Source organism: Budorcas taxicolor, chromosome 2 (genome assembly GCF_023091745.1).
Source record: "Budorcas taxicolor isolate Tak-1 chromosome 2, Takin1.1, whole genome shotgun sequence".
NCBI lineage: Eukaryota > Metazoa > Chordata > Mammalia > Artiodactyla > Bovidae > Budorcas > Budorcas taxicolor.
Genome location: NC_068911.1, coordinates 151,708,604 through 151,733,034, shown reverse-complemented (window position 1 = coordinate 151,733,034; position 24,431 = coordinate 151,708,604). Strand labels below are relative to the sequence as shown.

At 51.8% G+C, this 24,431-nt stretch overlaps 3 protein-coding genes across 3 annotated transcripts; 2 read left to right on the top strand and 1 right to left on the bottom strand.

Moving 5' to 3' along the window:
• Positions 1–4,333: 4,333 nt before the first annotated feature.
• RETREG2 (reticulophagy regulator family member 2) lies at positions 4,334–10,273 on the bottom strand. The gene is made up of 9 exons (XM_052655775.1): positions 9,948–10,273; positions 9,552–9,658; positions 8,734–8,764; positions 8,237–8,372; positions 7,744–7,828; positions 7,312–7,455; positions 7,060–7,154; positions 6,752–6,887; positions 4,334–6,496 (listed from the first exon to the last, which is right to left on the bottom strand). Exons 1-9 carry the CDS (start codon positions 10,214–10,216, stop codon positions 5,886–5,888), a joined length of 1,614 nt encoding a protein of 537 aa, XP_052511735.1. The 5' UTR covers positions 10,217–10,273; the 3' UTR covers positions 4,334–5,885.
• A 1,314-nt stretch (positions 10,274–11,587) lies between these two features.
• CNPPD1 (cyclin Pas1/PHO80 domain containing 1) lies at positions 11,588–17,164 on the top strand. Its single transcript, XM_052660553.1, has 8 exons — positions 11,588–11,793; positions 12,256–12,364; positions 12,911–12,992; positions 13,155–13,275; positions 13,361–13,489; positions 14,061–14,122; positions 14,497–14,614; positions 14,831–17,164. The coding sequence occupies exons 1-8, from the start codon at positions 11,725–11,727 to the stop codon at positions 15,374–15,376; spliced, it is 1,236 nt and encodes a 411-aa protein (XP_052516513.1). The 5' UTR covers positions 11,588–11,724; the 3' UTR covers positions 15,377–17,164.
• Positions 17,165–18,026: 862 nt separating this feature from the next.
• SLC23A3 (solute carrier family 23 member 3) lies at positions 18,027–23,736 on the top strand. The gene is made up of 12 exons (XM_052635882.1): positions 18,027–18,208; positions 18,320–18,477; positions 18,582–18,679; positions 18,864–18,937; positions 19,272–19,453; positions 19,769–19,892; positions 20,063–20,177; positions 20,942–21,195; positions 21,689–21,794; positions 22,103–22,270; positions 23,260–23,355; positions 23,450–23,736. The coding sequence occupies exons 1-12, from the start codon at positions 18,044–18,046 to the stop codon at positions 23,734–23,736; spliced, it is 1,827 nt and encodes a 608-aa protein (XP_052491842.1). The 5' UTR covers positions 18,027–18,043.
• Positions 23,737–24,431: the final 695 nt, after the last annotated feature.

The following is a 24,431-nucleotide window of genomic DNA, read 5'->3' as shown; positions in this document are numbered from 1 at the left end:
TATCCCCTCCCTTTTGAAACTCCCTCCCATCTCTCTCCCCATCCCACCCCTCTAGGTTGATACAGAGCCCCTGTTTGAGTTTCCTGAGCCATACAGAAAATTCCCATTGGCTATCTATTTTACATATGGTAATATAAGTTTCCATGTTATTCTTTCTATACATCTCACCCTCTCCTCCCCTACCTCCAAGTCCATAAGTTTATTCTCTATGTCTGTTTCTCCACTGTTGCCCTGTAAATAAATTCTTCAGTACCATTTTTCTAGATTCTGTATGTATGTGTTAGAATATCTTTCCCTTTCTGATTCACTTCACTCTGTATAATAGGTTCTAAATTCATCCACCTCATTAGAACCGACTCAAATGCATTCCTTTTTATGACTGAGCAATATTCCATTGTGTGTATATGCCACAACTTCTTTATCCATTCATCTGTTGATGGACCTGCCTACACGATTATTAATCAAACTCTGCTCAAAGATTTTCTACCCTCAGAAGTCCTACAGATAACCCTGCAAAGTTTGATAGCCACTGAAGTGATTTAATTTTGCATTCCCTTCTTGGCTTAAACATTCTCTGTTCCTTCACAATTCCCCATGTGCTCCATGTGATGGAATTTTCAGCATTTATTTCTGGTGATTCCCTTCTGGGCACTCTTCAATTTGTCACTTTGTCCACAAGTGTAGCAAGGCACCCTATGGAAGTATTCTAACTTGTGCACAGTACACCTTAGCTATTATATTCTCCCCAGTAATACAGCCTAAAATTAAGTTTATGAGCAGCAACATTATACTATTAGCTGTTAGAACACATAAAGTGCATTGCCCTCCCCTGCAAACATAACCATGTAACTAAGCTTGATGGACTATGGACGGAGGTCCGTGACATTGTACAGGAGACAGGGATCAAGACCATCCCCATGGAAAAGAAATGCAAAAAAGCAAAATGGCTGTCTGGGGAGGCCTTACAAATAGCTGTGAAAAGAAGAGAAGTGAAAAGCAAAGGAGACAAGGAAAGATATAAGCATCTGAATGCAGAGTTCCAAAGAATAGCAAGGAGAGATAAGAAAGCCTTCCTCAGTGATCAATGCAAAGAAATAGAGGAAAAGAACAGAATGGGAAAGACTAGAGATCTCTTCAAGAAAATTAGACATACCAAGGGAACATTTCATGCAAAAATGGGCTCGATAAAGGACAGAAATGGTATGGACCTAACAGAAGCAGAAGATATTAAGAAGAGGTGGTAAGAATACACAGAAGAACTGTACAAAAGAGATCTTCATGACCCAGATAATCAAGATGGTGTGATCACTCACCTAGAGCCAGACATCCTGGAATGTGAAGTCAAGTGGGCCTTAGAAAGCATCATTACAAACAAAGCTAGTGGAGGTGATGGAATTCCAGTGGAGCTGTTTCAAATCCTGAAAGATGATGCTGTGAAAGTGCTGCACTCAATATGCCAGCAAGTTTGGAAAACTCAGCAGTGGCCACAGGACTAGAAAAGGTCAGTTTTCATTGCAATCCCAAAGAAAGGCAATGCCAAAGAATGCTCAAACTACCACACAATTGCACTCATCTCACACGCTAGTAAAGTAATGCTCAAAATTGTCCAAGCCAGGCTTCAGCAATACGTGAACCGTGAACTTCCTGATGTTCAAACTGGTTTTCGAAGAGGCAGAGGAACCAGAGATCAAATTGCCAACATCCGCTGGATCATGGAAAAAGCAAGAGAGTTCCAGAAAAATATCTATTTCTGCTTTATTGACTATGCCAAAGCCTTTGACTCTGTGGATCACAATAAACCGTAGAAAATTCTTCAAGAGATGGGAATACCAGAGCACCTGACCTGCCTCTTGAGAAATCTGTATGCAGGTCAGGAAGCAACAGTTAGAACTGGACATGGAACAACAGACTGGTTCCAAACAGGAAAAGGAGTATGTCAAGGCTATATATTGTCACCCTGCTTATTTAACTTCTATGCAGAGTGCATCATGAGAAACGCTGGGCTGCAAGAAGCACAAGCTAGATTGCAGGGAGAAATATCAATCACCTCAGATATGCAGATAACACCACCCTTATGGCAGAAAGTGAAGAGGAACTAAAGAGCCTCTTGATGAAAGTGAAAGAGGAGAGTGAAAAAAGTTGACTTAAAGCTCAACATTCAGAAAATGAAGATCATGGCATCTGGTCCCATCAGTTCATGGGAAGTAGATGGGGAAACAGTGGAAACAGTGTCAGACTTTATTTTGGAGGGCTCCAAAATCACTGCAGATGGTGATTGCAGCCATGAGATTAAAAGACACTTACTCCTTGGAATGAAAGTTATGACCAACCTAGATCAGCATATTCAAAAGCAGAGATATTATTTTGCCAACAAAGGTCCGTCTAGTCAAGGCTATGGTTTTTCCAGTGGTCATGCACGGATGTGAGAGTTGGACTGTGAAGAAAGCTGAGCACAGAAAAATTGATGCTTTTGAACTGTGGTGTTGGAGAAGACTCTTGTGAGTCCCTTGGACTGCAAGGAGATCCAACCGATCCATTCTAAAGGAGATCAGTCCTGGGTGTTCATTGGAAGGACTGATGTTGAAGCTGAAACTCCAATACTTTGGCCACCTCATGCAAAGAGTTGACTCATTGGAAAAGCCCCTGATGCTGGGAGGGATTGGGGGCAGGAGGAGAAGGGGACAACAGAGGATGAGATGTCTGGATGGCATCACCGACTTGATGGACATGAGTTTGAATGAACTCTGGGAGATGGTGATGGACAGGGAGGCCTGGCATACTGTGATTCATGGGGTTGCAAAGAGTTGGACATGACTGAGTGACTGAACTGAACTGAACTGAACCCTTTTTTCCCCGGGCTGTACTTCTAGTTTTTTGTTTAGCCTAACTGTAGGTTTCATATTTCTGCTTAATTTTTCTTTCATTCATATGAAAAGCTTTCTTCTTGTCCCTTTCATCATGAGGCAGGAAATGGCCAGAATACCTGGTAATGAAAAACTGTAGACAAACATATAACAGGCAAGTGTCAAGAATGGACTCTCATGGAACTCCAAACATTTGGTTAATGTTCTGACCCAGTACAGTCTTCTGGCTCTGTCTTCAAACTACAGGTTAAACAAGGAAATAAAGGTGGGGCCACGGCAGCAATTGTTTTTTGGATTAATTCTATTTTTTCCTGAATTGTCTGTTTGATGATTAGAATTGTCTGTTTGATGATTAAAATTGTTTGGCCATTCTTTTCAGACATTTCTAGATGATTACAAGTTCATGTTCCTCCAACAGCAAGACAGGGAGGACACTTGAATCCCTGAAAGCCTTTCAGGCAAATGTGAAACACATGGAAGGAAAAAATTCTCACACACTTAGAAGAGATGCAGCACAAAAGTCAACCTCAAGGAGCCAGGCAGCATTGCCAGATCGAGCTTCCAGCTGAATGGAGGCCAAGGCTGTGAACTCATGAAAAAAGCCATCTGTCCAGTTTTGGGCTCTCCTCTGAACGCTGTTCTTCCCCAAAGAGCAAGGACTGCTAAGAGACCAGTCTTTGTGGAGCTAGGATAAGCAGACTGCTCCTGTATCATTCCCATATCCTTGAGCACATTCGCATCTGGGCCCTATTGATGGACTGCTACTGCTAAGTTGCTTCAGTCGTGTCCGACTCTGTGTGACCCCATAGACGGCAGCCCACCAGGCTCCGCTGTCCCTGGGATTCTCCAGGCAAGAACACTGGAGTGGGTTGCCATTTCCTTCTCCAATGCACGAAAGTGAAAAGTGAAAGTGAAGTCGCTCAGTCGAGTCCGACCCTCAGCGACCCCACGGACTGCAGCCTTCCAGGCTCCTCCGTCCATGGGATTTTCCAGGCAAGAGTACTGGAGTGGGGTGCCATTGCCTTCTCCGTATTGATGGACAGGGGCACCCCTATTATAGGGTGACTGCTGGAGCCAGACTGCCTGGATTTGGATTCTGGCTCCATCGTGAACTAAGGCCCTGACTTTGTGAAAGGTAACTTCTATAAAAGTATCTTATGTCAGGGTCCTGATGGAAAAACAGTTAGTATAAATCACCTAGAGGAGTGCTGAGCGGGAATGTTGCATTGTTAGTGTAAACACTGTTTCTTTCATGTTCCTGGGCTTGGAATCAATCTTATGTCTCTTTTTGACTGTGCTCTGTGGCATGTGGGATCTTAGTTCCATGACTAGGGATCTAACCCTCACCCCCTCTAGTGGAAGCGTAGTCTTAACCACCAGACTGGCAGGAAAGTTTTTTCTTTTAATATTCTTTTATTGATCGATTGATGGCTGCACTGGGTGGGTCTTTGTTGCTGCACACGAGCTTTCTCTAGTTGTGGCGAGTGGAGGCTCCTCTCCAGTTGTGATGGGACGCACAGGATTCTCTTGTTGTGGAGCACAGGCTCTAGGTGAGAGGGCTTCAGCAGTTATGGGGCAGGGGCTCAGTAGGTGAAGATCAAGGGCTCAGTAGTTCTGGCACATGGGCATAGTTGCCCTGCAGCATGTTGGATCTTCCTAGACTAGGGGTCAAACCGGTGTCTCCTGCACTGGCAGGAGGATTCTTAACCACTGGATCATGAGGGAAGCCCCTCGGAATCAATTTTAATGCAGGTATCTAAGTCCTGCTTGTTTGCTTCTATCAGGAGAGACAAATGAGGATTGAGGGAGTTAACCGTCAGTACACAGATGGGTAAGGACTTCTTACGTAAGTGTTAAGCTTGTGGACAACACTAGAAAACAACTGTTGTGGTGCACAGTGGTCTCAAGTTTCTGATTGGGAAGCTGAAGCAGCTTCCTCCTGCACATACTTATTTGCACATGCTAAACCTTACTAAGCATATCACAGAGAACTCGGCTAAGGGCAGGTTAGGGCTGTCAGGGTAATCCTTGCTTCTGGCCTTGTTTTGCACCAAAGTAAATAAACAGCCAGGAGCAAACAGGGGACAAGGCAGTAGGGGCAGAGCACAGAGGGAGACAGAGCTCAGTGAGGCAGGCAGCAGCAGTTCTGGCCATCAACACTTTATTTTTTCAGTCAACACCTGCACAGATGTTACTGTCCATTTCCTGACCCTAGTAGGGGGTCCCACCACACTTGGACCATGACCCAGAGAAACAGATCTCCTTACTCCTAAGATAAGAAAGCCCCTCGCCCCACAAGACAGAGGTCCTGCTCACTACCACAGCGCTGGCGTATGTGCTGTGGGATCCCTGCTCTCATCCTGTATAGGGAAGGGCCAGGATGAACAAGGGCAAGGGTGCAGTGGAGGTTCCACGGGCTACAGTGACTTAAGTGCATTAACTACTGACCCGACCCACCACCCCAGGTTTCATCTGTACCTCCCAGACGGGAGCCTCCCTAAAGCTTAGCTGGGGCCTGCTGGGGAGGAAGAACTGGTAAAGAGTGGGGATTGAGCTGCTAAGGACAGGACACAGCAGGGAAGTAAAGCAGAGAGGGGCTGGGATAGGAAAGAAAAATGATAAAGTGCCTGAACTAAACAACCGAGTGGGACACGAGGACAGAGCAGCACAGGTCCCTGAGGAAAGGAGGAAAAAGAAAAGGACAGACCGTCAGGGCTTGGGGCATTGTGGAATGAGACTAGAGATGAGGCGGGGAGGCAAGTGGGAAGGACTCCCCTAGCCCTGTTCATAACCACTAAACCCAAATGTAAAATTATTTACAAACTTAAAACAAATCCCAGGTACTATCCCAGGCCTGGGACGGCAGGCAGGCAGGCAGGCAGGCAGGCGGAGGGTGGACTGGCTCCATCTGATAGCCAGCTTCCCCACATATTGCTCCTCCCTAGGAGAGCAGGGAAAGGAGCCAACAGTGACATCCTTAGCCAGGAAGCCCTACTGTGCCTGCAACTCGTTCCCCCAGGCTTATGGCTCTGCCACGGCCTGATCCTCCTGGTCTGACTGTACCAGAGACGGGGTGTCGGGCCCTAGGGGTGGAGCATCAGGGGGCTCTGGGCATGTCTCTGGACCCAACCCCATCTCTGCATTTAGCTGCTCCAGCTCCCCCTGATCCAGCAACTCGAAGTCCTCAGTGGTGAGTGCCTCTTCTTCCTCAGGGGCAGGCAGGGGCTGGGGTGAGTCCTGGGGCAGAGATGGGAGTACGGAGGGGGAAGGGACTGGGTCACTTTCCGCAAGGCCAAGTAGGGGCGACAGAGTGCTGGGAGGAGTGGTGAGGTCACCACTCACTGCCTCCAGGCTCAGTGTCTCCGCTGGTCCTCCAGGGGAGAGCATCACTCCATCTGTGGGAGACCCTGCCCCATTGAAGTGCGTGTTCACAAAGTGAAGGGGGGATGAGAGCTGAAGCAAGGCTTCCTTGGATGCCACATCTTCTTCCTCCAAGTCCAGGTCTTGTCGTGAGAGGGCCTGAGGAGAGCCCAGCAGGTCTTCGGGAGGGGCCAGGTCTGTCTCCTCTCCCTCCCCTAGCTCCCGACTCAGGGCCTCCTCTGGTTCACTTGGCAGGCTCTGCTGGTCCAAATCTGTGCAGAAAACAAAGGGCCAGGAATGGGCCTGCTGTTCTGAGTAGCTGCAACGGACCACTCAGTTCAAGGATGAGAACTCAGGACATAGGATGCTACGCCAGGCCTTAGGTGTTAAGGTCTTTCAGGAACTTGGTGTACAACTAGGGATGAGCTCCCCAAAGAAAACATTTATGGGGGCAATCACCAGAGAGCACAGCCAGCATCCCATGACAGGGAACAGGAAGATCAAGAGGGACAAATGACTTCCCATACCCTCCGAAACGTCAGTTAGTTGTGGAGTGGTTGCCCGGGAGACAGAGAAGCCACCGCTTTCCAAAATAGAAGCCTCCTCATCTGACAGCTCTGAGTCTGTAATGGCCAAAGCCAGTGCTGTTTTCTTCACATCCACCTGCAGGGGAACCACGATGAACACAACAGACAAAAGGGTGAGAGAGCCCATTTCCAGGAGCATCCCTGCCCTGCCACCGACTCCCATCCCCTTGAGAGGTGGCTGCTCTAAAGCAGATTCTCCCCCAGCCCTATACTCGACAGCCCATCGCCCCTGGACCCCTGGACCTCACCACCGGGGAGAAGCCAGCCAGTTCTGCCTCGCTTTCACTCTCTGTCTCCGCCAGTGGCTCATCACCTCCAGGTGGTGCATTCTTCCCCTGCCGCTCTGGAGAACAACAGCAGGGCAGTGACCAAGCAGGAACAGAGATGGGGGACAAACATAGCCACAGGTGTCTGGAGACTATCTAAATCCCAGGGCATTTCACAAGCCTCAAACCAAGGTCCTCCCCGCCTTCCCCTTCTGGGTCATGGGATTCCCTTACTCCTCTTGTCGTGTTTGTGATGCAGGGCATCAGCTTCTGCCTTCATGCTGTAGTCCAGCTGCATAAGGAGGGGCTCCAGGCGCGTGTACATCCTCTGGATCAGTTCATGATACACCACCAGGGGCCATAGCAGGATACTCAGCACTGAGGGTCAGAGAGTCCACTCAGAGCTCCCTATGCCTATTACCTAAGAGCCCTCATTCAACTGATGCCTAAACAGGAAAGGCTGAAGGAGACAAAGTCCCTTCCTGAGGCTGTGCCAACTTCTTCCCACATCCACTGCCCTCCTTCCGCTTATCCCACAGCATCCTCCTGAAGATCTCTGTAAATGGGTAAATGGGCAAAGAGAGTGCAACAACCCCCCTTGGGTCAGTCCAAGAAAAGAAGACAAAGAAAGGGCTTTGGAAAGGGCAGGGGCCAGATGCTACTCACAGACAATGTAGGAAATCATAACCCCTGGCACATAGTGTCCCAGCACAGCCAGCACAGCACAGCCAGAGCAGACACGCGCGCAGAACTGCGGAGAAGAGCACAGGGTCTAAGAACAGGAGACTCAGGTATGTGCTCCACTTATCCGGGGAAAGAAATATTATTGCTCCACTGGTGGAAGGAAGGGCATGTCCTCTAAGAACGCAGTGATCCAGTTTAGTCAAGAGGATGCCCAGGATCATCGATTCAGGAAGTTTGCAACTGACATAGCCAAACACCTATAATTCAAACTTGGTCTCTCTTGGCAAGAAATAGTGTCAGGACACCAAAAGCTTACTCTGCCTCTTGTATCAGGCCACTAGCAGTAAATTTTGCCTCAAGAAGGCCCCAGGCCTTATCCTTCGTCTCCAGTCAAGGAGTTTGAGTCACTCCTCCCCATCCCCACCTCCATTTCTCCACCGGGTAGAGCACTGTTGTGTGATGAGGGGGAGGTTACCTGAGCTGGATTCTGCCTCTTGTACTGCAGCAGCTCCTGCAGATGAATCTGGAAGGTGAGCCAGCTCTCAGCCAGGTATCTGCACAACTCGGGCACACTCAGCAGGTGCGGCCGGGCTCCTGACCCCGCACCCTCACTGGGGAGACATGATATGACCCCTGGAGGCCTCAGACACCAGCTTCCTAGGCACTCAAATCCCTCTGAGAATGCCCATGAGCTCTGTAGTCTAAGAAAGTGGACAACCCTGCCTCCCAAAGGGAGGCTGTCTGGGATCTGGGAAATAAAGCCCGGGGCTCCCAACCCTTTGCCCTGAAAACAGCAGGCACACAAACACCTACACAAGAACCCGGGACCAAGCTTGCTACAGTGCATTCACTATGCTGAGGGCTGTGCCTGCAGAAACTCCGTATTGCTCTGCACCGTGGCGGTGACACTGGCACCAAAGCAAGACAGGGTTTGGACATCTGTCTGTTCTTCAAGGGGTGGTCTGCACTCACCTGTCAGAGTGTGGCTCCTCCGGGGATGATGCTATAGAGAGGGAAGGGAGACAAATTACTGAGGGGCAGAGCTCTGGGAAATACTCCCCAAGCCAGAAACAGTTGCCCTTCCTCTGCAGTCCCAAAGTGCTTTCTCCAAATGCCATTTGCAGGAAGTATTACATTGTTATGTTGTTTGTATGTCTCCTTCCTCAGGCTTTACCCTTTTCAACAATAGGAACCCCATCTTATTCACATTCACATGTACATACACCCCAAACAGCTCACACACCTGGCACCCAGCTCTCTGAACTGTCTATTAAGTAAACATGTGGACAAGAAAACCCTGGTAAGAACTAATATTCCCACCATATGTGAAGTCCTACCATAAGCATATGAAGTGTATTTATAAATTCAAGAATATCCTCCTCCTTATGAAACAGGAGATCGAGTGACTTTTATAAGGTCACGTACAGGGTAAACGGGAAGCAGGCAATGGAACCCAGGCAATCTGGATGCGGAGTCCACAATCTTTACTACTACTACACACAATAAAGACTGAAGTCAGGAGGAGAAGAGGGCGGCAGAGGATGGGATGGTTAGACAGCATCACCACTCAATGGATAAGAATCAGACACGATTTAGCGACTGAACAACCACACAATAACATGAATTTTGAGAAAGGGGAAATTTATTTCCCATCTGGGGAAGAAAGCAGTCGTGCTTTGGGAGGCAGGTGGCCTGCGGTACATGTGTCTCACCATTCAACCGAAGCCGGGTGGGTCAGGCACAAAACAAGTGCTCATTGGGGCTTGCTGAATGAATCAAGTCACACTCACCAGAGATGTCAGGGAGGAAGCGAGGCTGCCACAAATCCAGCAGAAAATAGGCCAAAAGTGAGATGCTGAGTAGGAAGAAGGGCCGTAGGGAGGACGAAGACAGCAACCTTAGGGAGAGACAGGCACTCAGCGGTGAGTGGGTGAGAGAGGCTCCTACACCCATCGCGAAAGGCCGAAAAGAGCCCACTGATCGGGGAATGGGAACCTCCAGGCCGAATTCGACACCCGAAGACAGAGCAAAGGGGCAACCCAGGCTGACAACGATCTTTAAACGGCAGGAGGTGGACCAGCCCTCCAGGACAAGCGTCTTCCCCAGAAAAGGGAACGGTACTCCGGGCTCGCCCGCCCCCGCTCTCCCGCGCTGCCCGGCCCCGCCCCCTCCTCCCCGGCCGTTACCAGAAGAGGCCGTTGAGCGCGGCCGCCGTGACTAGGCTGTGCAGCGGCTTCTCCCACACCAGCAGCCGCTGCGCTGCGGCCAACACCGCCTCCCAGCCGCGGAGCCGCAGCCACAGCGTCGTGGCGAGGCGTCCCACCGCCTCGGCCGTGGCCGCCTCCTCCTCCGCCTCGCCGGTGGCCTCACCCATGCCGAGGCCCAGGCCCAGGGTCAGGCCCAGCCCCGGGCCCCCACCAGTGCCGGTGTTGCCACCGCCACCGCCACTCGCCATAGCCCCGCCGCAGCCGCCGCCCGAGCCCGCGAGGAGCCAGGGCTGCGCGGCCGCCGCCTGGGGCGCGTCAGGCGGAAGGGGGCGCACACCGCGGAGAGGGCCGCCCAGGCCGCGGACGGGCGTCACGTGATGGCGGAGCGACGAGCCCGGCACGTGATGTGCCCTAACCGCCCGGATAGGGTGACCGGCGCCTGCGCGCAGGGGGTTGCCGGTGACCCTGCTCCTACGCAGGTGTGTGTCTTAGCGGCGCTGGGCGGTGTCTCCCTCTTCCTGACAGAGGGGCTGTATCTCCGCTTTTGCCCACTCCAGCCAATTTTCTTCCCCCTGTGTGGGCAGGGCGGCTAGGGAGGCCGGTCCTGGCCTGGATTCTTGGTGTGAGGCAGCCCGAAGCGGCAGGAAGTCAGCTTCCAGATGCCCCCGTGGGATCTTTCTGCTCTGGTTAGGGCGGCGGCCGTCCCTTTACTCAACCCTCGACGTACTGGTCCTCCCAGTTCCCTCTCAGCAAATAAACAAACACCAGCGCGTGACTCGATCGACTAAAAAACAGAAAAGTTGTTTCCGTCTCAACTTTCTGTAAACTCTCCCTCCTTTCACGCATCGGAACTCCTTCCAATACCTTAAGCGAGTTATTGGGGTCTCGAAGTCTAAAACTCTGTTTAGGTGCTATTTACTCTTGGCGGGGTCGTTAACACCACTTATTGAGGTTTCCAACGTAACAAGCGTGGTGTTAACGTGTTCCCTCAAGAACATTTAATCTCGGCAATAATCCTACAAAATATATAGCCAAAAATCAGTGCCCCTGCTACTTTGTACACAATTCACCAGTTAAAATTTTTGTACTCTTGCTGATTTTATTTTTTAAGTGTATAATGTTCTGTGTGTGCATACATCTCCCCTTTAAAAGAAAACAATTGCGAGCAACTCCCTGTCCCGAGTCTTTATTTACATTTATATCTACACCGGCACGAAAAGGTCAGCCGGGCTCGCTCGTCCTCAAGTGTGCCACGGTCCCCTAGGAATTGTCCCAATTTCTCAGACACGCTGGGGCTCAGCGATATCAGGAATTCTAGCCCAGCTCCTTCCCAGCGGTCGAAGCCGGCGGCTCGGCCCAACTGGCCGCAGGAAGTGCCCGGCGCTGACTTCGCCCGCGACGCCCCCGCGGCTTGTAAACACCGGGCAGACGCGCGGCGCGGCAAAGGCACAGCACGCGCCTCGAAGCCAGGACTCCTCTCTACTCGGTGAGGTGGGCGCCCGGGCCCTGGAGCTCCACGCCCCGAGTCGGGAGCCCAGAACCCGGAGCCGGGAGCCCCGCCCGGAGCGGAACAGGAAGAGGCTCTGCTGCCCGGCCCCGCCTGCCGCGGCTGGCGCGAGGGGAGGGGGCTGCACCGGCAAGGGCGGCGGCCCGCGGGAGGGAGCCCGGCGGACAGGTGGGCAGGCGGGCAGGGACGGCTCCGCGGCCCCTTTAGAACGCGTTCCCTTCCCTTCGTAGGACAGTGGCTGGCGGCGCGATGGACCTGGCCGGGCTCCTGCTGGACGAAGAAGGCACCTTCTCCCTTACCGGCTTCCAGGACTTCACGGTGAGCTCGCGGCCCGCCGCCTCCCTAGCCTCCCAGCGCTTGGAGCCGCGACCGCGGGCGCTCCCTCCGCGCCCCTCACCGGAGCCCGAGCGGAGCTGCGAGCTCGCCTGATGCCTCTGCTGGGAAACTAGGCGGTAGCCGCTCGACCCGTGCCTACTCGAGGCCCTGGCTCCTTGGGCCCATGGGGAGAGCCGCGGGATACAGGAACGGGGTAGGAGGTAACCAGCCCGGCCCCTTCTTGGAGAACTTCTCCTCCAGAGCCCTCGGTGAGGAGGACTCCACCCACTGTGGACATAGAGCCACTAACAAACAATCCAGAGAATGCGGGGCTGGGTGGGGCACGGGCCCCACTAGCCCTGAGGCAGGCCTACCGCCCCCGTAGCCCCCTTCCAGCCAGGAGCCAGGATCTTCATCATACCCTTCCTGCCCTTCACCCTCCACCCACCTCCTGCCCTGTTTCAGTTCCTCCCAGGACACCAGAAGCTGAGTGCCCGGATCCGAAGGAGACTCTACTATGGCTGGGACTGGGAAACCGACTGTGCCCTGGAGGAGCTCTCCAGCCCCGTGGCAGGTTAGACAGTGTTGTACGACCGGACAAGTGAGAAGCCTGAAAGTGGGGTTGTCAGCTGTCATCAAAGTGACTCTAGGTGTAGCCTGTGAACTACACTGCCTCTTGGTAGCTAGTATGTTTGACAGGTGTAAGAACTAGGTTTGTATTTCATTTTTTCCTTAAATCCAGATGAGTAGGAAATATTGCTGCCTTACAAATTTGTATTATTCTTGATCTATATACTAGAAACTTTTAATTTTCCAAGCATATCTATCGTATATTTCCCCCATCAACAAGACATGTTTATCTTCTCAAATGAGCTAGAGTGAAGGACGCTTCTAGGTAATTGCAGGTGACAGGGAAATATGCCTTCCTGCTGGAAGGAGCTGGAATTCAAATTTGGAATAGGCCTTTTGTTTCAGCGTGGGAGAATTGGATCTCTGCTTTGTTACTGTGGTCCTGTCTCCAAGACCTCAGATAATGTAGATCTGGGTCTTCTGCTGATAGCAGTGGGCCCAGCTGTGGGGGAGTTGTTTGCTCACTCTTGTTATCCTTCTGCCTCTGCAGATATTGCTGTGGAACTCCTGCAGAATGCAGCCCCCAGTCCTATTCGCCGGCTCCAGAAGAAATATGTAGCCCACGTGTCCCGGTGAGTTCACAATTGAGAGATACAGAGTGAGAGTGTTTGGGCTCTAAAGAGAGGGGAACAGTTATCTCTAAAGAGAACTAGTAAAGATACAGGGATGAGCATCATAAGTTACAAGAACCGAAAGATCCTTATGTTTAATTCCTAATGCTTTCTGATACCCAGAGAGGCTTGCATCTCTCCGTGTGCTATGATGCTGGCTCTGGTATACATTGAGCGGCTCCGGCATAGAAACCCGGACTACCTACAGCATGTGTCATCCTCTGACTTGTTCCTGATCTCCATGGTAAGATGCCCCCTTCCCTTCATCTCCCTGGTAAGCCCGGAGCCAGGTGTGAGCTCTCCTGATACCACCTCTGGTTCCTCTGCAGATGGTGGCCAGTAAGTACCTCTATGACGAAGGGGAGGAGGAAGAGGTCTTCAATGATGAATGGGGAGCTGCTGGGGGTGTGGCCGTGCCCACTCTCAATGCCCTAGAGAGGGGCTTCCTGAGTGCCATGGTGAATAGCTCTTCTCTCTCTTGCTCTGTTTTCCTGACCTGTTTTTGTGTTCTTTTCATCCTTTGTTTTTTTATCTCCCAGCTTCCTATGGTCTCTTCATTTATCTTTCTGTTTGTCCTCTTTACGTCTTCCCTTATTAGCATCTTGCCCTCTAGCTTTTCTGGAATAAGCACAGTCTTTGGAGGTTCCTGGCATGGTGAAGTCAGAAGTGGAGACCTCCCATTGTCAGTCTTCCAGGTCCCACAGAGTACACTCTGAGCCAGAGTTTATCTTACTGGGCTCTGGGTATTTTCTTCCACTTTGCCTTCCCCTAGATTCTGGGCTTCCTATGGGCATGAACCATTCCCAGGATTATTCTTTGCCCCTTGCTTTTAATGGAGGGTGCAATGTGAAACCAGATATGTGGTGATTAAATAAGTTAATACATAAAAGTTTTTGGAACAGTATCTGGCACATGGTAAGAGCCAACTGTTACCTATAGTGGAGGTTGTAGTTGCTGCTGTGGGTCTGGTTATTAATTGACTGTGGCTCATGTCCAAGTCTGGTTGGATGCTCTTCCCTTTATCCACAGGATTGGCGGCTCTACACTGATCCTCGGGAAATCTTTGAGGTGCTGAGCTGGCTGGAGGGCTGGTAGGTTCTAGGAATTGGGAAGAGGGACTTGAGGATTTGGAGGCTGAGGCCTAAGCCATAGGAGCTAAACAGAGGTGAGGGTCTGTGTAACTGGGGGTGGGGGGGAGAAAACAAGAAAGAGAGTTGCCCAAGGTAATGGTTCCGAAACAAGTCTGCTCTCCTCTGTGTGATCACCTTTGGAAGAGTGGGAGAAGCTTATTTAAAATACAGATCTTGGTCTCACCTTTATCTTTGGAATCAACGGGTAGTCTAGGAGTCTGTACATTTAACAAGTTCCTCGGTGTTCCCTGGTAGGTCCCCAGGGGAATGAGGGTGCCGGTGGGCAGCTGCAGGAAGATTGCAGACCCTCTCTGTGTTTTCTCCTATCCCTGCAGCGTGGCTGAGCAGCAGGGGCGCCGGCGGGGCTGGTACACCTACACAGACCTGTGTGTGCTGCTGGAGCAACCTGCCTGGCAACTGGCGCTGGGCTCCCTCTGCCAGCGGCTGGCAAAGGTGAGGCAGGTCAGGAAGCAGAGGGAGCTTGAGCTGGCTGGTGATGTAAAGCAAATACAGAATGGCTCAGGAGATGGGTTGGAAGTAGATGGTGACTGAAAGCTCTAAGTTGAGTCCACACGTCCAGAGATAAGGGATGGGTATGTTAATGACAGTTAAAGAGGGTTCAGGGGAAGGGGATTTGGGGACTGACATTTCTTAACTCCTCTCCCCCAGCTGTCCTGCCTGTTGGCTATGGCATATGTGAGCAGCGTGGCCCTCGCTGTGGCATCGATGGCCGTAATACACCAGTCCTTAGGGCTGTCCTGCAGCCCCCCGCCTGGCCCTCCAGACCTTGGACTGGCCTCCAGGTGCCTTTTGGAACCCTGCATACCTTCTCCCATGGCACAGTGCCTGCCATCTCCTGCTAACATCTCCGGCTGCCAGGAAGGCGATGTAGTGTTGCGTTCACTGTGGGGCAGTCTGCTAGCCTCACTGACTCCCCCACCGTTGCCTCCTCCAGATCCTCCTGCACCTCCCACTCTTCTTCCCAACTGCCCCCTTTGCCAGAAGCTCCAGAAGGACTCCCCAACCTGCCGTGCCTGCCACCACCTCAACCATACTGTCCCCACGGGGCCCCCCAGTCCTTGGTCCCACTCCCACGGCCTGGCTCCCCCCTGGCCTTGGAGCCCAATGCCTCCTCTGCTCCCACAGCCCCAGCAATGTTCCGTTTTCAGCATCATGGAACTGGCCCGCCTGAAGTCTTTCATTTTCCCAGGCTAGGTATGGTTCTGAGGAATGCGTTAAGAGGATTTGGGAGTCCCTGAGAGCCTGGAGGGGCAAAGCTTGATCTGGGTCCTTGGCTGGTCTCCTGTCCTCCTGGGTGATGGAGCTTAAGGGGGTTGTGTGGCAGAAGGACTGAAGGTCACTTGCTCTTCTGTCCCTCAGGGGCTGACTGCCTGGCCAGGGCAGTGGTGATTCCAGGGAAAGCCTCAGCTCAGTGACCAGGGGCATGTCACAGGTGGACAGGGGCAAGGCTCCTGCCTCTCCTGTCCCCTGGGCTCTTCTAGACTTTTGCTTTTGAGTTTCCTAGGATTGGACGAGGGAGGGAGGAAACATTGACCAGGGTCTGTTTGATGTCCTTGAGGTAGGAGAGGCGGGGACTGACAGGGCCACCCATGGTAGGAGTTGCTGAGGGAAGGCGGGAGGCGGGGAACCTCCCACACTCATGCCAAGTCTAGAAGAACCAGGGCCTGCTGGGACCTTCACCCCGGCCCTTTTGTCTTCCAACATTCTCTTCTTAGTCCCCTGCTCCTGGGCTTTCCTCTCTTCCGGTTCCTCTCCTGGGTGTTCTCTTCACGGGCCTCTCCGGCCACTGCTTTATATCTGGATTTTTCACGCTTTTGTAGAACTAAGGTTTCAATAAACAGTTTTAGTTGCATGGCCTGGACTCTTCCTTCTGCAGCAGCCCTCAAAGAACTCTCCTGCCCAGATCTTCCTTCTCAGCCTCCCTACTCCCTGATCCTATCATCCTGCTGCTCATTCTCTCTGAGTCCCATTCCAGAACGTCCTTCTTGTTTGATGGTCATAGGTTCTCATATCAAGCTGCTCCCTCGTTCCTGCTCCCAGCACCCTGGGGCCCCTAACACTCCTTGACTCTGGTGCAGTGGGGCATAGATGGTGACTGTGCCGTGCCTAGGGGTAGCCCTGTTTGTCACAAGTTCTGAGTGAGCACCATCTTTGTGGATCCCAAGGCCATCTCATGGAGAGCGTATCCAGCAGAGCCCCGTGAACTCCTTGAGGGCAAGCCCAAGGACACTTTGTCTCCTGACTTCCTTTCTGAGCTGACAAATGGTGGTAATTACCACAAAGGCTTCCGTGGTGGCTTAGCAGGTAAAGAATCTGCCTGCAATGTAGGAGACCCTGGTTCAATCCCTGTATTGGGAGGATACCCTGGAGAAGGAAATGACAACCCACTCCAGTATTCTTGCCTGGGAAATCCCATGGGCAGAGAAGCCTGGTGGGCTACAGTCCATGGGGTCACAAGAGTCAGACACAATTTAGTGACAACCACCACCAAAGAGAAGACCAAGGCTGGGTTATCACTGGAAGAAGAGCAGCCAGCTGAACCGTGATGATTTGGTACCACAGAGGAAGATACACAGTAGGGGTGGTACGGCCACCTAGGGGGCATCTTGGAACTATATGGGGCATTTTTTGGTTGACAAAAATTAGAAGATATGGGACTTACTGGCACTTAGTCAGCTTATATAGGAAGCTACACGTCCAGAAAGGCTTGAGAATTCCCTTCTTATGAAGAATTCCCGAGGCAACTTTTGAATGACTGGTGGACATCATGTATGACTGTTTATCTGAGCCTGGAAGTACTTATTTTCTCTAAGCATGTAAACAGAATAGATTTTGCCCATTTGGAAAGAGTCTGTTTCCCAGGAATGCATCTCTGTGTACATTAAATCTACGCTTTGTTCAGCACTTTATGAAGAACCTGTTCACTGTTTTGGAACATCGGGTCACGAATGGCAGCACTGCCGGTGGTACACATGTCATCAGGGAAGCACCAGTATCAGTTGGGATTGTAGCTGCCGCATCCGTGGCAATTCCACATGAGGGGTGGGCACTGGGCTACTTCACTGTCTTCCAGTTTAGTTGGACCCAAGCTTTCCCACGGTGAAATAAGTCATTATAAATTACTTTGAGGACTTCCCTGGTGGTCCCGTGGTTAGGAATCCATGCTCCTGATGCAGGGGGCCTGGGTTTCATCCCTGGTCAGGGCAACTGGATCCCACATGCCACAACTTAAGAGTCTGCACGCCACAGCTAAAGATCTCGCATGCTGCAGCAAGGATTGAGAATTCTGCTTCCCTCAAACAGACTTATTTGGACTGGAGCAGCCAAATAAATATTTAAAAAATAAATCACTTTGATTGCTTCTTTATATTACAATGAGGACATTGTATACAGAGTTGTGATCACAGTTGTCAGACATGACGAAGGGATGTTTCCTCTTGAGGTAGCTGGGGGCTTGACCCTAAAAGGCTTGAGAACTACTGTGTAATTTCGAGTTCCAAATGGCAGTGGTGAGGAGGCAGTACAGTCTTATCAAAATTGCCCTGGCTATGCTAGGGGGGGTTTCCTCCCCACCACTCCTGTCCTGGGACAGGAGACCCAGATGGAGATTCTTGGGATGGGGAGGGACTCGGAACTTGGTTCCCAGGTTAATGGGTGATGGAATTTGCACAAGAGCTGGGCAAAGGTGAAAGGGCTGCGTCCTTCCCCAAACCCCTCATCTCTTCGCTCTGCTTCATTGACACTCCCGCCCCCTCACTGCTCCAGGCAGTTAACTTCACACAAACTCTGACCTCTTTCTCTCTCTCTCTCCCTACTTAACTCTGGCCCAGGGCGGCCAGGACAAGACAGAAGGCAGGGAGCATGAGCCAGTCACCGCCCAACACCATACAGCTCCAGTCTGTGGGTTCCCAGGGCACCCTGGCTCCCCTGCCACAGCCACCCGATGTCCAAAATCCCCCCTCTCACTCTTGGGCCTCTCTGTGTGGACCTCCTCCCTGGGGCCTCAGCTGTCTTCTGGCTCTGCAGGTAGGAGGCAGAGGTGCCTGGGTTTCTGCTGGCTGAAGAGGGTGTTTGGGGGGTGTAGGTGTGGCATGAGAAACCCTCTGGAAATACGTATTTCTGCCTAATCGCCCGCAGCATATCTTGGTGTTGGCTTCTCTGCTCTGCGCCTCCCACCTGCTCCTGCTTCAAAGTCTCCCAGCAGGAGGACTCTCTTTCTCCCCTGCCCAGCTCCTGGCTTCCAGCCTCTTTGCATGTGGCGTGTCTACCTCCCTGCAAACTTGGATGGGCAGCAGGTGAGAGGAACTCCCTGGAGAGAAGGTGACAGGGTCCCAGAGGGGAGGTAAGGCTCAGGGAGGCTGGCGACTGCCCCACGTTACCAGACCTGCTGTTCCTTCAGGCTGCCTCTTGTCCAGGCTCCGTCCTTACAGTTTCTTATCCCCGCCTTGGTGCTGACCAGTCAGAAGTTACCTCTGGCTCTCCGGACACCTGGAAACTGTGAGCACAGAGCAAGGGCACAGGCCGAGGGTGGGGTTGGGTGCTCCTCTGAGCACACAGGTGGACTTGGGTGCAGGGTTGAGATGGGGCAATGATGAGAGGGCCAGACGCCAGCCAGAACTGTAGAGCAATGGGTCTCCATCCTGTTTCCATCTCTCCTCCCCACGCCCCCAACATCTCCCAGCCTCCCTTGTCCTGCACCGCTGTGAGGGGCCTGGCTGCCATGGCTTGGAACTCTGGAACACTTCTATTCGAGAGGTACATGCTTGGGGATGTGGAGGGGTAGGGCTGGACTAAGAGTGCTCCCAGGGTTGGGGAGGTTCTTGTTTCCATTTTGTAGGAACTGAGATGCTCTGGGGAAAGAGGTGGTGGTGGGGAACCCCTCCTGGAATTGTTTTTTTTTTTCCCATATCATGCAGCTTGTGGGATCTGTTTCCCAACCAGGGACTGAACCTGGTCCATGGAAGTGAAAGCCTGGAATTCTAACCACTAGGATTCTAGTGAGCTCCCTGGAATTAGTTAAGAAGTCCAGGCTGAGGTCATCTTGACAAAGGAGAATGTTTGCTCTTTGTCTTTTTCTTCTCTCCACCAGGTGTCCGGGGCTGTGGTGGTCTCTGGGCTGCTGCAGGCCACTCTGGGGCTGTTGGGGGGTCCTGGCCACTTGTTCCCCCGCTGTGGGCCCCTAGTGCTGGCCCCCAGCCTTGTTGTGGCAGGGCTCTCTGTCTACAGGGAAGTAGCTCTGCTCTGCTCCACTCACTGGGGCCTGGCATCACTGTACGTAAGTCCTGAGAGGCATGATGCCTGGTGGGTTGTGTGGGAGCAGGGGGAGGGGAGAGCTGCTACTCTACCAGTCCAGCAGCTGTCTCAGCAGGGATAACACTTGTGGGTTTGGAATTCAAGATTTTTACTGGATTCGTTGGTCACCTTGACTTGTACCTTGTCTCCCACTGACCCCCAAGGTGCCCTCCTTCCCTCTCCACGGGGGCATTCTTCTCTGGAACCCCCTTTCGTGGTATTCTGCCCCTCCCATCTCACTCCTTGCCTCAGGGCAAGCTTCCTCTTGCCCCTAAAGCCCTTTCCCTTTTCTAGGCTGATTGTGCTCATGGTGGTCTGTTCTCAGCACCTGGGCTCCTGCCTGCTACCCCCACGCCCCTGGAGGCCAGCTTCAACCTCTTCAACCCATACTCACATCCTGGCCTTCAGGCTTCTCTCGGTATGTGGGGGTTTGTGCAGGGGGCAGTTGGAGTTAGGAGGGCTGGCATGGACTGCTCACTTGGCCCCTACTTGGTTGTTGCTTACCCCTTTAAGAAGGTTGGAAGGTTCTGGGGGAGGGGTCTTCCCCAGAAGACCCTTTTCTGAGTCTTTCTGAGACTTGTCCCTCAGGTGCTGATCCCAGTGGCCTGTGTGTGGATTGTCTCTGCCCTTCTGGGTCTCAGCATCATCCCTGGGGAGTTGTCTGCCCCCACCGGGGCACCGTGGTTTTGGCTGCCTCATCCAGGTAGGCTTTCTCCTAGAACTCAGAACCTGCACTCAGGAAGCTTATAATATGTCAGGGAATACAGATACTAATTCAATAGTTACCTAAGTGAATGTAGAATTGCATGTAGTAAATACAGCAAAGGACATGTACCTTGTATGATGAAGGTTTACAATGGGAAAAAATCTGACTTTATTGGAGAGGTTAGGAAAGGCATTCTTTTTCAAATGGTTTTTATTTTTATTATTTTTTGACCATGCCACACAGCTTGTGGGATCTTAGTTCCCCATCCAGGGATCAAACCTGGGCCCTCAGCAGTGAGAGATGGAGCCCTAACCACTGGACTACTAGAGATTTCCCAGGAAAGGCATTCTTGAGGAAGTGATCACTGAGCTGAGATGTGAGAGATAAGTAGGAGCTTATTAGGGAAAGGCAAGAGACAAGAGCATTCTAGGTGGAGCGAACAGCATATGCAAAGGCCCTGTGGTGGCCAGCAGCACAGCAAGTACAAAGGCCTGAAGCAAGGCCAGTGTATCTGGAGTGAAAGAAATGATGAAGAGTGTGGTTGTAAATGAGGCTAGAGAAAGAGGTAAGGGTCAGACCAAAGGGACCTTGTAGATTGCAGTAAAGGGATGGGTTTTTACCCTGAGTTTGATGATTTTGTCCCAAGACATTATCTTCAAAGACAACGGGGACTTTAGGCTTCCTGTGTCACAGGCTTTTGCAGGCAGGGGGATGCTTCAGACTCGAGTCTGGCCCCAAAGTGGCTCCTTCTCCCTCCCCAGCTGAGTGGGACTGGCCCTTGCTGACACCCAGGGCTCTGGCTGCAGGCATCTCCATGGCCTTGGCAGCCTCCTCCAGCTCCCTGGGCTGCTATGCCCTCTGTGGCCAGCTGCTGCGTTTGCCTTCTCCACCTCCGCATGCCTGTAGCCGAGGGCTGAGCCTGGAGGGACTGGGCAGTGTGCTGGCTGGGCTGTTGGGAAGCCCCATGGGCACTGCATCCAGTTTCCCCAACGTGGGCACGGTGGGTCTTCTCCAGGTATGTGAACAAGGGTGTGGGGAGAGGAACCGGAGGTGCAAGAGAGGGAAGGGATGGCTTGCTGCGCCCAGCCCTCTGTCGGGCTCTTCACAGTGGCCGTCTCATTGAGAGAGGTGCCTAGAAGTGGTGGGGACTAGGAGTGTGAGGGAGACACTAAGTCACTGCTGAGCTCCTTCTGTGCCTCAGGCAATTGTATCAGGGCTGAGGTTCTAGAGAGGAAGGAGTCAGATGAAATCCCTGTTCTCTTGAGGACTTAAGAGAGAGAGAGGCAGACGCGTTAGGAGAAAAGCAAATAAGATACTTTCCAAAAGTGATAAGTGCTATTAAGAAAACAAAGCAGGGGACGGGAAGGGGGTTGAGTAAGAGAGATCCCTTTAGGATGCTTCTTGGGAGAGTAACATTTGAGTTGGGATCCAAAGGGTGAGATGGGGTTGGCCAAGCAAAAAGCTTGAGTGGTCAAGGAGGTGTGTTCCAGTGTCTCTTCATCACGTAGGCTGGACCTCGGCGAGTGGCCCACTTGGTGGGGCTGTTCTGCGTGGCGCTGGGGCTCTCCCCGAGGCTAGCCCAGCTCCTCACCACCATCCCGCTGCCTATGCTTGGTGAGTGGGCCTGTGCCTGGTGAGCGGATGTCTCAGTAGCACTAGTATTGAACCAGGATCCCTCAGCAGGGCCCAACTGGTTGCTTGTGGTCGATACCCTTTCTTTCTGAGAAGCCTCCCTAGTATGTGGCTGTGAGTATGTGGCAGCTGCCCGCATTTTCTCAGCCACATCTTGGCTTCCTGACTGGGCTCCTGGGCTCCTGGGCTTTTTGGTGGTCTCTGCCCATCACAACCTGCCCCGCCCTATAGTAAGTACTCTGCTGTGCCAGCCCTCTCCCAACCTCTCTGATTACTTTCGTACGGCACAGGTGGGATGCTGGGAGTGACCCAGGCAATGGTTCTGTCTAGTGGATTCTCCAGCTTCCACTTGGCTGACATTGACTCTGGGCGGAATGTCTTCATTGTTGGCTTCTCCATCTTCACGGCCCTGTTGCTGCCGAGGTGGTTTCGGGAAGCGCCAGTCCTACTGAGCACAGGTGGGAGGAAGGGGAGGGAAAGAGTAGTTACCTGGCAGTGGGCAAGCAAGGGCTCAAGGCTTGAGTTTCTCTGGACTCCAGGCCCCACACCCTTTTCTGGGCTTGGGGATAAATAGTCTGTCCATTTGTTTAGCAAATATTTATTGAACACCATGCTAGCTTCCCTGGGATACAAAGGTGCCTATAGATTTACAGTCTAGTAAAAGAGATAAGATGTGTAGAAATGCAAAGAGCTGTGATGCTCTGCAGTGAGAGAGATGGCTTCTGTTGGAGATGATCCCGATAACTTTTATGGAGAAAGTAACATTGAGCTGGTCTCGAAGGATGGTAAGATTGAAACGTATTTGGTGAGAAGGTCATTCCTGGCAGAGGAACCACAGTAAACAATGCTGAAATAGGAAGTCATAGCATATGCTCCCGGAGCAGCAAATAACTTAGTTTGTTAGCTCAGCTTAGCAAACAGCAGTGATTTTAACTGAGGACGGTTTTATCCCACAGAGAACATTTGGCAGTGTCTGGAGACATTTTTGGTTGTTACAAGCAGGGGAGAGGTTACTTGCATTTAGAGGTTATTTATGTTTAATGGGTAGAAAGTGCCCAGAACAGCCTCTCTCAAACAGAGAATTATCTGGTCCAAATGTCAGTAGTACTGAGGTTGAGGCACTCAGGCTAGAGCATAAAAGGTGAGAAGGAGGAAATAAGGTTGGGGATTTTAATACCAAACTTTCCAAAGACAGGGAGCCTGGAATGATCAAAGCATATCTGGAGGGCACGTGGATGCTCAGAAGACAGGGTGTTAAGCAGGGGTCCTGTGGGAAGGGTCTGGGTGTGGGAAATAGAGAGCAGAGGGACAAAGTGGGGAGGGAGAGATAGAACAATTCAGAAAGATATGCCCTCCATCCAGTACTTAAGCTTAGGTTGGAAGTATTAGACCCTTGGTTTTGCATAGTGTCAGAGTCCCCCTCCTGCCTGGTCCCAACTCCTTGTAGGCTGGAGCCCCTTGGATGTCCTACTGCGCTCATTGCTCACAGAGCCCATCTTCCTGGCGGGACTCTTGGGCTTCCTCCTAGAGAACACCATTTCTGGTAAGTTGAGGCCAGGCCCCAGCAGACTGGGGAGTGGCCAGGAAGTCATCACTCCCTGGGTTGGGCAATGTCCTGACCACTCTGTCTTTTGCAGGCACACGGCTTGAGCGAGGCCTAGGGCAAGGGCTGCCACCTCCTTTTACTGCCCAAAAGGCTCCGATGCCTCAGAAGTCCAGGGAGAAGGCAGATAAAGAGTACGAGCTTCCTTTCTCCATCCAAAACCTGTGTCCCTGCATTCCCCAACCCCTCCGTTGCCTCTGCCCGCTGCCCCAAGACTCTGGGAATGAGGAAAGAGGGCCCGCTGAGCCCGGAGAGACAGCTGACTTGCTGCCTGACTTTGGGGACCAGTGCCCTCAGCCTAGCAGAGGAGAGTCCCAGTAATTACCAGGACTCCTACTCTAGTTAGTTTAGTCCTAACTCCCAGCTTGCTGGAGAACCAGATCACAGGCTCCACTTTTTCCTGGGGAGAGGATGTGTGTGTGTGTCTCACATGGGCCCCCCAAAAATCTCACTTCCCAATAGGTGTGTTTGCCTTTTCCTTTCTTAGTTAGGCCTGTTTCAGAGCAGGGGCTGTGAATGAATGAGTGATATTTTGCCTGTGAACGATCTATACTCGAACCCTAGCATTCACTTGACTGATATTTATTATCTCCTATGTGTAAGGTCCTGGAAATATAGATATGGATAAGACAGGGTCCCTCCCCTCTCAAATACTTATGATTTAAAAAGACATGTAATTACTGGACTTCCCTGGAAGTTCAAGCTTCCAGTGCAAAGGGTGTGGATTCCATCCCTGGTTGGGGAACTACTAAGATCCAGTAAGCTTTGTGGTGCATCAAAAAAAAACAACAACAATAAAAAACATGTAATTACTAACTAAAATCCAAAGTGGAAGTCAGTCTTCAATAAAGATTAAAAGAATGCTATGGGAGCAAAGAGTTAAGAAACAATGAATTCTGATTGGGGATAGTGGGAAAGACTTTACATAGAAGCAGCACTGGGGCTGGCCTTAACAAGAGGACTTTGGGTTGTGGAACATGGATGAGAATTTTTCAGACTTGGGTGTCCAGATGGAG